Consider the following 16,514-nt stretch of genomic DNA (forward strand, 5'->3'; position numbering starts at 1 on the left):
CAGGTTCGTTACCATCCCCGTGGAGCTCCAGTGACCTGGCAGCCTTGACCGTCCCCGCGGCTCTCCAGCCCCCCTCTGCCATCGGTGAAGTGCCCGTGGCGGGGAGTGTGCGTCTCAGCTCTGCTGTCTCCCGTCGGGCCCCCTGCTCCGGCCTCCACCACTGCCACTCGCTCTCAGTTGCAGAAAATAAAAACTAAACTTGTAACAACAAATGACAATTAAAATAAGGAAATGATAACGATAAATGCAACTTAAGATCAAGGAAAATAAAGAAGTAGAAAGCTGGCAACTTAGGGAGCTGTCTGCTGAAGTAAAGGGGCCAGAGCACGAGGGGCCTGGGGCTCAGAGACCTTTAGGTCAGGCTTCCCGGCCCCTGCTTCTGAGGTTAGCCCTGTGGGCCGACCTGCTCTCCTTTAGGTCAAGGGCTCGGTCTGGAGTGTGTGTCAGGAAAAAGCGTTCATGGTAATCAGCCTCGGACTTGACCAGGGGGAGGAATTTCACGTGGCTTCTCCTCCTTCCTCTCAGCACCAGGACTCCCGTTGGCTGTAGGGTCTCTGCTTTTGGCCTGTTTTCCCCAGACCTGAGCCCCTGCTATTCTGGTGGTCTCTGCCTCACATCGTGGCCTAGAGATGCTGCTGACCTGGCAGCCAGGGCCACTGGGAGTCTCAGCCATAGGGAAAAGGGAGGCGGTGGCACAAGAGACCCCCTCTGGGGAGAAGCAAGCTGGGCGCTGTTGCTTTTTAATGTCAGTAATGACAAAGGTGGTGTTATACGTGGTATCTGGCAGAGCCGGTAACTTTACTGCCAATGATCGGAGCTGGTTGCTGACCCAGGTGTCAAGATGTGGTTTGGCTGAGCAGGAGCAGCGCTGCTTACAGCCACCCGCTCAACTGTTTGCAGCGAAGTAACATGGATGCAGGTCATGCCACGGGAGTCAGGTGAAGTCTGTTGTACTTGAAAATGGCAATGAAGTCTACTTCCACTTATTCAGGTTTCAGAATGTGTCCCGTAGTTTTTCAGATGTCGTCACTTAAATAAGAGGGCACTTAGGTCACGATTCCTCTCCTTATAAGACTTTTATTAATGCCAGACATGAAATAGTAAAAGCGTAGTGAATTGTTAAACATCTGCACGGTTGTGGATACAAAGGTGGTTTGAACGGGGCCCGAGGAGGAGGCCTTGAGAGGGGGGAAGCCAGGCCTCAGGGGAGCCATCAGTCTCGACCCGGACCCAACGGCCACGACTCAGCTGCTGCTTGCTGCGTGGTGAAGTGGCCTGGACACTGAGTCCCCAGGGTCACACCATGCGCTTGTAGCCAGGCTGTGTGCTGGGCCTCAGGGCTCCGCCCTCCCCAAGGAAAGCTTAACTCCCAACGTTCCTGGGCCTGTGGACTTAGGCTTGAGACCCTTCGGTCCCCCTTTCTGCATGACAAAACCCCTGATCTGGAAGTATTTCCTAATGAAAGGAGACGGAAGGAAACGGAGCAAAAAGGAGCTACAGAAAATAATGCGAGATTAATTGCTGCACTGTCCTGTTGATTCCCAGATCTTCTAGAAAGGTGTACTCTGCGCAGTGTACAGACATGCCATGTGTACTTGACTTGGAGTGGTATCTGGGATCATTTCTGGTAAAAAAAAAAAAAACAAAAACAAAAATCCCTCAGACCCCATCAGAATCATAGCCCTCCATTACACGTGGATTACCTCTGCCGGAAAACAAGATTTGGCCGGCATCGTTGTGATTTACGGTGCCTTTCTCAGGAGCATATGCTGCCGTCAGCTCAAAACTACCTGTATTTTGTGTCCCTGAATCATTATGCCTTTGTGTAGCCATCCATTAGCAGTTTTATCAAAGCAAGACATAATCCCATACACCCAGGGAATCCCATACACCCAAGACGTAATCCCACACGCCCTGGCGAAGTCATATTTTTTTAAATCCCTAATCACTTCCAAACAAGTCACGGCTGCTCAAGTGTCTATTGTTTCGTGCAGTAAGTATGTCCCTGGAAACGTTTTGTAGAAACAGATTTTTGTTTTTTGGTCAACTGGACGACATTTCACTGCCGACAAAATTTCAGCTGCCTTTACTATTCCAATCTATCCTCAATCTGCTGAGGTACTTGACACTTGGACGTACAGTTTTTCTGCACTGGCCTTTGTCAGGCAATCAGTGACCTAAACACAGGTGGCCCACACATAGGGAAGCCACCATCTATGGGAACTGGCAGTCCGTAGCCCTGGATTCCTGCCTGAGGCTCTGTGACTCCTTGCAAGTCACAGAAGGAAGAAGGCAGCTCCTTACAGGCTCTGGCCGGGGAGCAGGCCGTGGGCTCAGGGAGCCCTCTCGTGGCTCCATCCAGGCTCACTAAGGACTCTTAACTTAGTCGAAGCCCTTGGCAATTGCCCCCCCCCCCCCGTCTTGCTCTGGGAAGAAAATGATGTCACCAGACCGTGCTGCTTTGAACATCAAAATTACTTCTTTCCTGGTCTGAAAAGCCAAGATTTTGGCACTTACCTTCGGAGCAGTTCGAGACCCTGAAACCCTACAGCAAAGCCTACAGTTGCCCTGCCTAACCCTGGCTGCCGCAGACCTGCCCGCCTATGTGATCCATCCCCGTATATGAGACACCGTGGCCGAACAGTGGGCCAGAACCTGCCGACTACCCAGTTGTTCAGATTTGTCTTCTGGCTGCAGGTGCTCAGAAGGATCAGGTAGGGGCATTAAGTAAAACTCTGTGCCCAATCGAGCCTGTCGTCTGGGTCCCCTGAACCCCAGTGCCCCAGGAAGGAAGGGGTGACAAGATGCCCTCATTGCATGGTGGGAACGTGTGCACGCTCCAGAGCTAGTCACCACTAAAGCAGAAGGGAAACATTAGCCGGGAAACCCGAGACTTGAAGTCACCGGTTTTTGGTTGGTTTGTTTGCTGTTGTTTCTTGGGTCATCACAATCACTCAGAAGCTTGAGTCCAGCACAGTGTGGCCAGGGATAGCTTTCCCCGGGGTGGCAAAGGTTCTTCTGCCAGCCCTAGCCAGCTCATGGGACACACATGGCAAGGGGACCATGTGAACCAAGCATGGATTTCACACTGGTTGTCGGGAGGTGTCTCTAATGGTAACTGCTGATTACGCTAGAGTGCCCCGTTTGGACACCACACAAAGAAACCCTGGCTCGACAGGCATACCTTTCAAGTGGAAAAGCACCTGCTCAAAATCCTATGAAAGGGAGAGGAGATGATGAGTCATCCCGTGCCTGCACGTGTCTCCCACGCGTCTCCGAAGTTACCCTAAGTGACTGAGGCAGCATTAGACGGCGGAAGGAGCCGGACTCGCTGTCTCACTCCATGAGTCATCCTGGGCCAAGCGTTCCCTTCTCTGGTTCTTGGTATTGTTTTCCTCGAAGTGGGAGCAGTGATCGCCGCCAAGCCTAGCTTCCGAGGTCTTTGAGGGGAAGAGATGAGACGGTGCGTGTGAAAGCATGCCGGGAAAAGGCCAACAGCAAAGGGACACCCGGCCACAGGCGGCTGCTTAAGCACAACGATGTCCCTAGAGCCACCGGGGTCATCTGATATGCTCATGCCGGACCTCGGGACTCAATGCTCCTGTCACTCGCATTGTCTTCCTGCCACCATCCCTAGGCTTGGTGTCTTGCACTGTGTCCTCAGGGGTGGGGACAAGATGGTGTCCAGGCGCGTCTCTCCTCGGATCATTCATGATTCCAGCGGAAGCACAGGACAGAGGTCGAGACTTCAGGCGCTGGAGTCAAAAGATGTCATCCCGTTGGCTCCAATCTGCACGTCAAAGGCTCCACTGGAGAAGATTTCTGACGCCTCCTTTGCTTTGGTGGCTCCCACCCTGCCGGGATGGAGCTGTCTACGTCCCGGCGCACCGGCCTGAGGCTCGGCAGGGGCGAGCGCGGCCGCTGACGAGGGCCGGCCCCCCTCAGAGCCCCTGCCCGCAGCCCAGCGCCGTCACGCTTTGGACTGCCTCTCGTCCGTCCACTCCTGCTTTGTGCTCTGCAGAGCTTGCGTCTTCTGCTCGTCCACTTGCACGTAGTCTACTCTCTGCTCCTCTGAGAAGAGGAGTTTCTGAAGGGGGAGAACAGAAAGCTTTCGTTACATCCAATTTAAAAATTCGGCACAATGTCAGTCAGTCTCTGGTGGCTTACAGTGTCGAGTATTGGCTGGCCCTCCCTCCTGGGTCGTCACTTGCAGAAGTGTCACGCTGCGTGTGAATGTGCGTGAATCTCTCCTCACCTCTGCTCCCTTCAACTTGGCCCTAGCCAGCTGACTCGCCTTGACCAGTATAACGTGAGTGGGGTGACGGGTGCCCCTCCTAAAGAGAAGAGAGGCGTCCTGCGATCCTGCACTCTCCCTTTTTCCCCTGCCAGGACGCCGGCATGCCCCACGTGGGGACCGTGACGGACTGTCCCACAGGCGACAACTGAGAAGCCCTTGCGGTCGAAAGCCGCAGAGATTCGGGGCTTGTCTTCACTGCACAGCCGACCAGAACTGGCTAATGCACCGTCTGTGCTTCTCTGTCTATCCCGCTGACCAGCTTTGCTGGACTATCATTTTAGGTTTGTGGAATGAAACGAAAGGTAAAGGGCAAGTGGGAGCTCATTCAGCAAAAGGGGAGGGAAGCCTCCCAGACTCTTCTTTTCTCCACACACACAAAATGAAATTACACTGTATATTCTGTTCAGCAAGTGATTTTTCTCATCAAACAATAATACACTGTTAGCGCAGTCTAGACTACGACCATCCCTTGCTAAGAAATATTTAGCCGTTGTCCACTGCTTACCAGCCACTCATTCCATGGCTTCCCCTGTGCAGTGAGTGACAACAGTCAATGGCTAAGGTCCCTTACACGTATTAACTCACTGAGTCCTCACGACAGGCTTCAACATAGGTGTTATTTCTGCTGACCACTCCACAGACAAGAATACTACTCAGAGGAGTCAAAACTGCCCAACCTGGCACTTGAGGCCCTTGACGGAGCTGTTTCAAAGCCAGCTGACAGCTCCCGTCACCACTCCCCAGAGTCTAGCCAAACGGGGCTGTTACTTCTTCCCTCAGCAGGCCCTTCCTATGCCTGGACTACACTTTACCCCACCCTCACCTCTGCCAGAGCAATTTCTCAACAAACCTTATGGTCCGAATTTTGAAGAGCACGAAGACTACGTCCATTTACACATAGACATGCAAAGAACGTTCCCCCCGAGGGAAATACGCCAGGACTTCTGGGCGGCAGAATTAGGGCTGATTTTAAGACTCTTCACTGTACGTGTCTGTATGTTTCAGACTTTGCAAAGAGAACATCCATGGTGGAATCATCGAAACAAAATCCAAACCGAAATGGAATCTCCTGGGAATTCTCAGACACAGAGTACTTCCTACCTGCTGCACAGGGGCTGGTGACGCTGAGTTGAAGTCCAGGGCTAAGTAATCCAGGCTGAATTTCCTCGTCCACGTCAGGGCTCCACTGCTCAGCGAGTTGGCTTCTCCGTGCTCCTCCTAGAAACCAACGTCACAGGATGCGCGTTACCAATTTCGGGCCGGGCCGCCCAGGGGAAGAGCAGCTGCCATCGGACAACAGCGGCCCGACGAGTCCTGGGCAGCTCGGCCTGCACCTCGGAAGGAGAGCTGGCTTTGAAATACAATACAGCCCATTTGGCCTTCACATGAAGCTATGCCTTCATTCACCATTGAAGCAGCTGGCCAAAATCTCCCCCAAGAAGAAATCATTTCACGGATCTGACAGGCCCATGATACCTTAGAGACTTTAAATCCTGAAAAGGTCAATCACACTTACGAAAGCTTTCGTAAAGACATCCCAAGTGCATTTAAAGATACTTTATACAATACAAACAGGGATAACGTGTGCAGCACACAGCCATGGCATCTCCATCCGGCTTCAGACTACACCACCGCTACACGACACACACGGCACATGCCGAGGGCCCCCTTCTACTGCTGCCTTCTTGCCCCCCAAGGGGGTGAGTGCTATCCTGAACTTGGTGTTTACCACTTTTGTTTTTAAAGATGGTTTTATGAATGTGTGAGTGTCCTTAAGTGACATACTGTTTTGTTTTGCCTGTTTTGAACTTTTACCAATAGAACCGTATTGTATGCATTTTTGGTGACTTCAATTTGCGCTCCATTTACATACTTCACATTCACCCATGTCAGTGCCCTATTTCATTCATTTTCATTAGCATACATGATTCCATCGCATAATTTATTTAACTGTTCCACCAACAACAGGCATTTGAGTTGTTTCCAGTTTGGAGGCTCTTACAAGCAATGCTGCTGTGAGCATTCGTGCACCTGTGGAAGAATTTCTAGGGCGTGTCCCTGGGATGGGGGCCCCTTCAACTTGACTATCACCAGCCTGATATGAGGAAAATGGTACTTTACTGTGATTTGATTTTCCACGCCCTTGATAATTGAATTAATTGGCCATCCTTTCATATGTTTACGGGTCATTTCTTTTTTTCTCTTCTGTGAATTATCTGTTTTAGGTTTGTTTTTGTTTTGCTAATTTTTACGCTGAAGTGTTTGTATTTTTCTGATTTTTCTCAGTACTCCCTCACATATCTAAGAGACTAATAATTTGTTGGTTATGTGTGTTGCTAATAGCCCATCACAGTCCACAGTGGGTTTTTCTTGGTGTTTTTTAAGTTAAGAATTGTTCCCGCTTTTAATGTAACATATCAAGATCTTCCTGAGTAGCTTCTTGCTCTTGTATTTTGTTTAAAGCGTTCTTCCTATGCTGAGGTTGTAATTTGTTTTCCCACATCTTCTTCTAAGTTATAACGTTTTTTCCTTTACATTTAAGTAATAATCTAGCCTCAACTGATTTTGACATGTGGTGGTGACACAGGGATACAATTAATTGCCTTTTGTTCTGTTTGTACCCCACGTGGGCAGCCCTCCTTTCCCCAGGAATGCAGCCTCTGTTCACATATCACGTTCCCATATGTGACTGGCTGGTCAGTCCTGCTGACTGTTTTTGCTGCATCTGAGACACTCACATCGCGTTTCTCCTTTAACGTGTTAATGAGCTTGACTGACTTGATAAGATTCCTTTAATTTATGGCCCCGACAGCTCACCTCTCAGGGGGAATTTGTAACAATAAGAGACTTGAAAAAAAATGTTTCTCCTTCTGGCACAGTTTTTGTTTCTTCCAACCTGCTTGTTTGGTTTCTGTCTTTATGCTAGAGCTTCCCTGAGATGTCTGATAAAATCATTGGCTGTCTGCTCATATTTAAGAGTGAAAGGCCAAAACGCTGATCCGAAGCTCCGACTACACGGGTGGTGCTTGTCAGCTGCGGGGTTCACTGCAAGGTGACCTTGCCGGACGATTTTCTTGGGGTGCCCCTAATATTATGACCCATGTCTTGCCTCTTGGGCTGCTCAAATAGGTCAGAGAACTGTCTTCGAATCTCTAGACCCAGTTGTAAAGGTCTGGTTGTCAACATTCTGGAAGAGAGCCGCTGGAAAAGGGCTCGGGAAAGGCTCGCGTATCTATTGTGCATATTTACTTACGTTGTTTTTAGCCTAGTATTCTCGGTCAGATGTGTCTAGCATCCCCCAGGGCAGAGACCCCTTGTTTTACTCTCTCCAGAGACTACACTTCATCTTTTGTGTGAAGTAGGAGAGGGGAAGTCACAGAGGTCAGCCTCCGGGGAGTGGGGGTCTTGCCTTCCCCCGCAGTGTATTTAGGATTCAACTCTCTTGGGTCTGATAAATCATTTACTACAAATCCACCTGCTTTCCAGTTTCCAATACGTTACTGTGTTGTCTTCTTCAGTTCTTCACAGCCGCGTGGGTTTATGCCTTTAACAAATCCTTCACTGTGATTTTAGAGGATGGTTTGGGACGGAGGGAAAACAGAAGTCCGTGGTCAATCTGCCGTCTTTACCGAGATGTCCATGAACAGGTTCTCAAATGTTAAACCCGCTTTGCGTACCTGGAAAAATTCCGACTTGTTCGTGCATATTTTTTAAATTAATTAATTAATTTATTTATCTTTGGCTGCGTTGGGTGTTCGTCGCTGCGTGCGGCCTTTGTCTAGTTGAGGCGAGCGGGGGCTACTCTTCGCGGCGCTGCACGGGCTTCTCATTGCGGTGGCTTCTCTTGTTGGGGAGCACGGGCTCTAGGAGCGTGGGCTTCAGTAGTTGTGGCACAGCGGCTCAGTAGTTGTGGCACGCGGGCTCAGTAGTTGTGGCGCACGGGCTTCGTTTCTCCGCGGCATGTGGGATCTTCCCCGACCAGGGCTCGAACCCGTGTCCCCTGCATTGGCAGGCGGATTCTCAACCACTGCGCCACCAGGGACGCCCGTTCATGCACATTTTCAGTTTTATAAAGTGCTGAACTTATTTTACTAAAATCTTTAGGATTCCTTTTGTAAACAGCTTTACTGAGATAGAATTCCGTACCATGCAATTCGCTCACTTAAAGTGTACAATTCGGTGGTGCTTAGGATAGTCACATGTTTGTGCAATCATCACCTCAATTTTAGAATATTTTCATCACCCCAAAACGAAATCCTGCACCCCTTAGCCGTCATCCCCTAGTCCCAGTCTCTCCCCAAGCTCTAGGCAACCACCACGAATCTAATTTCTGTCTCTATAGGTTTGCTATTCTAGACATGTCTTACAAATGGAATCATACAATACGTGGTTGTGATACTGTGATTTACAAGAAATATATATTTGGTCGTTCAGATGACCAAATATTTACTTCTCATATATAGTTGGTCTTCAGTCCACAATTCCTGGGTCACAGCTCCCAAAACCCTTCGAATTTCCTACGTGTTGAGAATGACAGAGATGTCGCTTATGACAGGAACGAGGTGACTTTTAGGTGGCGCCTAACAACGTGCCTCCTACTTGCCAGGAGAACCAACCATGTGGTCGGAAGCTTGGAACTTTCAGCCCCACTCCCCGGCCCCACCCGGTCTCCGGGGAGTGGGGAGGGGCTGGAGCTTGACTCCATCACCAACGGCCAATGATTTCACCAGTCACACTGTATAATGAAGCCTCCATAAAACCCAAGAGGACTGGGTCCAGAGGGCTCCCGGGTTGGTGAACACGTGGGGGTGCTGGGAGAGTGGCCCCTGGTGACGGCGTGGAAGCTCCGGGCCCTTTCCTCATGCCTCGCCCTGTGCCTCTCTTCCATCTGGATGTTCATCTGCATCCTTTATCATACCCTTTTAGAATAAACTGGTAAACGTAAGTAAGTGCTTCCCTGAATTCTGTGAGCTGCCCTAGCGAATGAGTCAAACCCAAGGAGGGGGACGTGGGGACCTCCCATCTGTAGCCAGCCAGTCAGAAGCACAGATAACAACCTGGGACGGTGACTAGCAGCTCAAGTTGGAAGGGGGGGGGGCGGTCCTGTAGGACTGAACCTGTAACCTGTGGAATCGGATGCTATCTCCCGGGAGAAAAGGTCAGAATGGAGTTGACTCCTCGGACACCCTGCCGGTGTCCGAGAATTGCTTGGTGTTATGTGGGAACCCACCCCAGCCAACACACACACATCCTGGAATTGGGTCCAGAAATCCAAAGGAGTGGTCTTTTGTGACTGGCTTCTTTCACTCAGCATATTGTTTGCAAGGTTCATCCTTGTTGTTTCATGGATCTGATTTCATGGTATGGCTGCATAACACTCCATTGTGTAGCCATACCACATTTTATTCACCCGTTCAGCATTTGGTGAACACTTCGGTTGCTTTCGCTCGTTGGCCATTATGAAGAATGATGCTATGAACATTCACGTGCAAGATTTGGTTGGACTTATTCTTGCTTAGGAATTTTAACCTGCATGAATGAGTGAGATTGATATATAATTTTCTACTTGTGTTAGTGCTCTTTGTTTTGGTATCAAGTTATTTTAGCCTTACAAAATAAGCTGCGTAGTATTTCCTCTTTTTGCCTTTCCCTGGAGGTGCTGTTGTAAGACTGCAATGATCGCTCCCTTTTGATAGAAGGTTTCTGTAAAGTTTTGGGGGCCTCGTGATCCTTTGTAGTAAAAACTTCCCTACGTATTCAGCTTCTCTAATAATTTGTGTTTTCTGTTTTTACTTGAGTCAGTTTTTAATAATATTTTTCTGAGAATTTGCCTGTTTTCACTAAAGTTTTCAAATTCACTCAATATGAAGTTGTTCATACTATTCTCACGTCATTAATCTCTGATGTATTTGCAATTATTACCTCCTTTGCATTCTTAATATTGTTTATTTGCATGCATTGCTTTCTCTTGATTGGTTGCGTTCAATTTTAATCTCTTAAAAGAGCAAATTAGGTTGGTGGTGATTCCAATTTTGCTGTTTATTTTGTTAATTTCTGTTCTCACTTTTTTTTTTTTTTTGGAGTTCATTTTTTTTTTTTTTAATTTATTTATTTATGGCTGTGTTGGGTCTTCGTTTCTGTGCGAGGGCTTCCTCCAGTTGCGGCAAGCGGGGGCCACTCTTCATCGCGGTGCGCGGGCCTCTCATTATCGCGGCCTCTCCCATTGCGGAGCACGGGCTCCAGACGCGCAGGCTCAGTAGTTGTGGCTCACAGGCCTAGTTGCTCCGCGGCATGTGGGATCTTCCCAGACCAGGGCTCGAACCCGTGTCCCCTGCACTGGCAGGCAGACTCTCAACCACTGCGCCACCAGGGATGCCCTGTTCTCACTTTTATTCATTTTCCTTTCATGGGGTTTATTTCTTCAATTTATTATTATGAAAACTTTCTAATAATCAGCCAAATTGAAGAAGATATGCTATGAACACCCATATACCTACCATCCACATTCTACCACTAACATCTGACTACAGTGAACTATTTGTGAGTCTTTGGACTGAGGATTGGTGTCTTTCATGAACTGTGAGAAACTGACATTATCCCTTCACATACTGCTTCTCTATTTTTTCCCTATTATCTCCTTCTGTAAGGCCGACTGGACAAATGTTTGACCTTCTCATGCTATCTTCCATTTCTCAACTTTGTTTATGTTTTTATCTCCTTGTCCTGACTTATCAGTAACTTCAAAACTATATTCTAGTTCACTACATTACTCTTTGGGTTTAGTCTGTTTAACTCACCCATTGAGTTTCTAATTACATCCCTATTTTTATGTCTAGAAGTTCTAAATGGTCTTTTCTAATCCACCTGGTCATTTTTAAATAGTATCTTGTGACTCAGTCCAACTGTCAACTCCTCATCTTCTTTTTTAAATATATAAAACATAGTTATTTTATATGTGAAATCTAATATTTCTAATAACGACTTACTTCTATATGTGATTTTACTTTTTGTAATTCCTATTGATCCTCAGGATTTGCAGTTTCTCAATATTTTTGGCCCGAGAGATCCCCTTTCCTTTCTTGGCAGTTGAGTTTTGGATTTAAAAAATACATTTAAAACTATATTCTCTACCATTTTAAGATGATTTTTATATGGTGGTCATGTGGTTTTCACGGTACCTTGCCTACTGAAGTGCTTCATCAAATTTTAAAAAATAGAACAGGGACTTCCCTGGTGGCGCAGTGGTTAAGAACCCACCTGCCAATGCAGGGGACACGGGTTCGAGCCCTGGTCCGGGAAGATCCCACGTGCCGCGGAGCAACTAAGCCCGTGCGCCACAACTGCTGATCCTGCGTGTCACAACTACTGAAGCCCGCAAGCCACAACTACTGAAGCCCTTGCGCCTAGAGCCTGTGCTCCGCAACAAGAGAAGCCACTGCAATGAGAAGCCCACACACCACAACGAAGAGTAGCCCCCGTTCGCCGTAACTAGAGAAAGCCAGCGCGCAGCCAAAAAAATAAAAAGAAAGAAAGAAAAAGAAAATGAAGAACAAAGCTGGAGGAATCACACTCCCTGATTTCAAACTATACTCTAATCAATGTAGTGTGGTACTGGCACAAAAACAGACACATAGATTAATGGAACAGAATAGACCCCATAAATAAATCCATACTTATATGGTCGATTAATCTACGACAAAGGAGGCAAGAATATACAACGGAGAAAAGACAGCTTCTTCAATAAATGGTGTTGGGAAAACTGGACAGATACATGCAAAAGAATCAAACAGGACTACTTTCTCACACCATATACAAAAACAAATTCAAAATGGATGAAATTCAAATACAAGACCTGAAACCATAAAACTCCCAGAAGAAAACATACACAGTATATTCTTTGACATGGGTCTTAACAATATTTTTTGGTTATGTCTCCTCAGGCAAGAGAAAGAAAAACAAAAAATAAATAAAAGGGACCACATCAAACTAAAAAGCTTTTGCACAGCAAAGGGAACTATCAATAAAACAAAAGGGTAGCCTACTGAATGGGAGAAGATATTTTCAAATGATACATCTGACAATAGGTTCATATCCAAAATATACAAATAACAAATACAACTCAACAGCAAAAAAACAAACAACCTGATTAAAAAATGGGCAGAGGACCTTAATAGACATTTTCTCAAAGAAGACATACAGGTGTCCAACAGATAGATGAAAAGATGCTCAACATCGCTAATCAGCAGGTAAATGCAAATCAATACCACAATGAGACATCACCTCACACCTGTTAGAATGGCCATCATCAAAAGAACACAAGTAACAAATTTGGTGAGGATGTGGAGAAAAGGGAACCCTCTTACACTGTTGGTGAGAATGTAAATTGGTGCAGCTGCTATGGAAAACAGTATGGAGTTTCCTCAAAAATTAAAAATATGATTCAGTAATTTCACTTCTGGGTATATATTTTCCCCCCCCAAATACAAAAACACTAATTCGAAAAGATACATGTACTCTCATGTTCACTGCAGCACTATTTACAATAGCCAAGACATGGAAGCAACCTCAGTGCCCATCAATAGATAAATGGATAAAGATGTGGTATATGGATGTGTATATATATGTGTGTGTGTATGTACATGTGTATATATATATATATATATATACACACACACACAATGGAATGTTACCCAGCAAAAAAAAAAAAAAAAAGAAATCTTGCCATTATGACAACATGGGTGGATCTAGAGGCTGTTATGCAAAAGTTAAATAAGTCAGAGAAAGACAAATGCTACATGATCTTACTTATACATGGAATCTAAACAAAACAATAACAAAAACCAAACAACAGGGGCTTCCCTGGTGGCACAGTGGCTAAGAATCCGCCTGCCAATGCAGGGGACACGGGTTCGAGCCCTGGTCCAGGAAGATTCCACATGCTGCAGAGCAACTAAGCCCACACGCCACAACTGCTGAGCCTGCGCTCTAGAGCCCACAAGCCAAAACTACTGAGCCCACGAGCCACAACTACTGAGCCCGCGAGCCACAACTACTGAAGCCCATGCGCCTAGAGCCTGTGCTCCACAAGAGAAGCTACCGCAATGAGAAGACCGCGCACCACAACGAAGAGTAGCCCCCACTCACTGCAACTAGAGAAAGCCCGCGCGCAGCAATGAAGACCCAACGCAGCCAAAAAAAAAAAAAAAGCCAAAAACAAAAAATGAAAACAGACTCATAGATACAGAGAACAAATGGGTGGTTGCCATAAGGGAGGGGGTGAAGAGTGGGCGGAATAAGTGAAGGGGATTTGGAGGTACACACCTCCATTATATAATAAGTAACCCATGGGAATGTACTCTACAGCGTAAGGAACAGGATCAATAATATTGTAGTGTCATAGAGGGACAAATGTTTACTAGACTTATCATGGTGATCATTTCATTCATGTATGCAAATGTCAATCATTATGTAGTACACCTGAGACGAACAAAATGTTGAACGTCAACTATATTTCATTAAAAAATAAAGTAGCTAAAGAAGGATAGGTGACTTTAATAAAACAAAACTTGTATTTCAGCCCCTAGCCTAAATTTTTACATTCAGATAAGAACTTGTCCTCAAAGAGAAAAAAATTATGCATATGATTATGTACAAAATCGAAACTGAATTATATTAGTTCTGTCTACCAAATGGGTTGTTTTGTGGAACAACTGAAATAATGTAAATCAAAGTCATTTGAAAATATCATATTACTGAATTTAAAACACACAACTGAATGAGATGGGCTAGGCTTTAAATTCATTTATGTGGTGGTTCCCTCAGAGCTACCTTCCTTCAGCCAGTTTTCTGGGCTCTTAATCTACTGTGTCATATTGCCTAGTAATGTACAGAGACAGTCATTAATCAATGATTATAAACAGGCAAGAAACCAATCCTGAATTATGTTGTTAACGAAACACTGGTCTTTCTCACAACCTCAAAGATCAGAAATAACTGCTAGTGTCTGGAATGACTCTGCACTTGCTTCTATGAGGCTATAGATTCACTTCCCTTCTCTGTTCTCTGGAGACAAAGCACAGCTGGGCAGTATCTTTTATAAGAGTGTTTTCTTCTAGAAGTTTCCCAAGGGCCATTACTAAGTGTGAAAAATATTGGGGATACCACAGCAGACTGGATATGAGCCACTTTCCACCTGCATATGGGTACTCACAGCACTTTCTAATCTGTCAAATAGAAAGGCAAAATGAAGCATTTAATTGCTGCTTCACTGGAGATGACTGTTTTGAGAATTTTAAATGCCTGTTACTGTCACGTATAGGAAGGCGGAGTTCTCTTCTCGAAAGTATATAGTCTCAGTGCCTTGAACACTGTCCTTCTAAGATCTCTTTTTCAAAATTTCATAGTTTAAACAGAGATTCTCTCTAGAGTTCCCTACATTTTAAAGATCTGGCTAAAGGGCCTGATAATTGCCAGAGGTGCTAAAAGACCCTCTTTCTCTTCAGTAACCCATTCTCAACAGAATCCAAAGTAGAGAGAATGGAAGGGACAACAGAGGGCAGGAGGAGAGATTGAACCATAAATCGTTCATCAAAGGATCGAGATGTCGGGTCTCTGTGCACTCTGGGCCACAGAAAGACTCTACCAGGAGTCTCCAGAGACTAGACCCATCCATGACCTGGGACACTGGGCCACCCTCCCAACAGGACTCTAAGTGATTCATCTTTGGTAAAGGTTCGGAGGCAGTCAGAGCAGGGCTACCCGGTGGTGTGGTGGAAGGGAACATCCAATGTGTGAGTTTTCACAGCTTAGACTCTGGGCATCCAGGGAGCTACAAACCTACTGGGGTCAAACACGATATCCCAGCCATGGTGAAAAGAATTGCTAGCATTTCCATTTTCCCATTACACGTTGCAGCCCTGGGTATACTTAAAACTGTGGCCTCAAAATGGTACGAGGAGCTGAATATTGCAGGAAAGAAAACCGACTTCATAACAACTTGTTCCCAGTCTGGAAAACACTGTAAGCTGGTATTACAGTCAAGTAATTGTTTTAAGATCTTACGGGACTTTCTGAACGCTATGTTTCCTTTACAATGAACTGATAAGAATATAGATTGGGGTGAAGAATAAGAAGAGTGTGAAAAATATAGGATTACCATTTGCATGTAGCTTTGTTCCTCTTCTCTGGAAACAGAATTGGCAAAAAATCTTGCAGAATTAATACCATTTCTTTCTGGAGAGAGAAAGCTGGTTCGATTGCTAAGAACAGAAATATAGATGAGGTCAAAGCAATGTCTTACAGCTGCTCTGAAAGCCAGCCAAGAACTGACATGGCCCCTCTGGGGTTTCGGCCCTCGCCCCTCGCCCCCGCTTCCCCATGCAACTTCCTTCTGGCCAAAGCAATTCCTGAACCAGGAGAGAGACTACCCCGCAGCTGCCGTCCTGCTATGGGGCAAAGGGTTCCCAATTCTCAAAGACTATTTTTTTTCCAGGCCCTCCATGTGACACAGCTCATGAGCTTTCTAGAAAGAGACCAAGGCATCATATCATTTAGAGAAAAACAAAACAAAACAAAAACGCTCCTTTGAGGCTCTTGTTTCCATTCAAAGCAACCAGGAAAAGTAAGGAAGTGTGGTCATTCCTTTGATAGGATGAGACCAAGACTACGAATCCACTTTCATCCTACTCCCAAGTTAGAAGCAGAGGCCAAGGCTCTGCAGTTCTCTCTGGAAATGTAGTTCACTGCAGAATTCTGCTTTACAGAGCCATTGTGTCCTGCGGCATATAGGGTGAACTAAGAAACTCCCAGGCCAGGCTCAGGACTCTGAAATTCCTACAAGGACTGAAATTGCTACAAGGTGAGATGAGAGAGTGCAGATACATTTGGGGGTTTGTCTACTGAGTCCATGTGAATTGGGATTGAAAAAGAACCTTTCTCTGTTGGTACTAGGGTTGTAGCATGTAAATAAGGATCTAAGGGACAGCTATCTCAGGCCGTGAGGATTGTGCAACAGAGAAGCAGACGTGAGAGAGAGGTTCCCAGCAGCACTCTCGTTCCCGATCCCATTGTCCTGGGAGATTCACTTATGGTCCTTCCTCTGTGACCTACAAAACACTTCTGGCTCGGGATAATAAATCCCATCCCTCGTTCGGCTTAAGCTAGATCGAGTGGGCTTCGACTACCTTTAACCACCAAGGCCTGAGTAACGCTGGGAGTG

General features: G+C 46.3%; 1 protein-coding gene across 1 annotated transcript in view; it reads right to left on the bottom strand.

The window, feature by feature from the left end:
* Window positions 1-1,051: 1,051 nt before the first annotated feature.
* The window catches only part of GAB3 (GRB2 associated binding protein 3), a 61,378-nt gene continuing 45,915 nt past the window's right edge, over window positions 1,052-16,514 (bottom strand). The window contains exons 8-10 of the mRNA XM_068533164.1: window positions 15,453-15,555; window positions 5,399-5,515; window positions 1,052-4,087 (exon numbers count right to left, since the gene is read on the bottom strand). Of these exons, the coding sequence (XP_068389265.1) occupies window positions 3,971-4,087; window positions 5,399-5,515; window positions 15,453-15,555 (337 nt within the window). The 3' untranslated portion in view covers window positions 1,052-3,970. The remainder of the gene's footprint in view (window positions 4,088-5,398; window positions 5,516-15,452; window positions 15,556-16,514) is intronic.

This window comes from Eschrichtius robustus, chromosome X (assembly GCF_028021215.1).
Source record: "Eschrichtius robustus isolate mEscRob2 chromosome X, mEscRob2.pri, whole genome shotgun sequence".
NCBI classification, from domain to species: Eukaryota; Metazoa; Chordata; class Mammalia; order Artiodactyla; family Eschrichtiidae; genus Eschrichtius; species Eschrichtius robustus.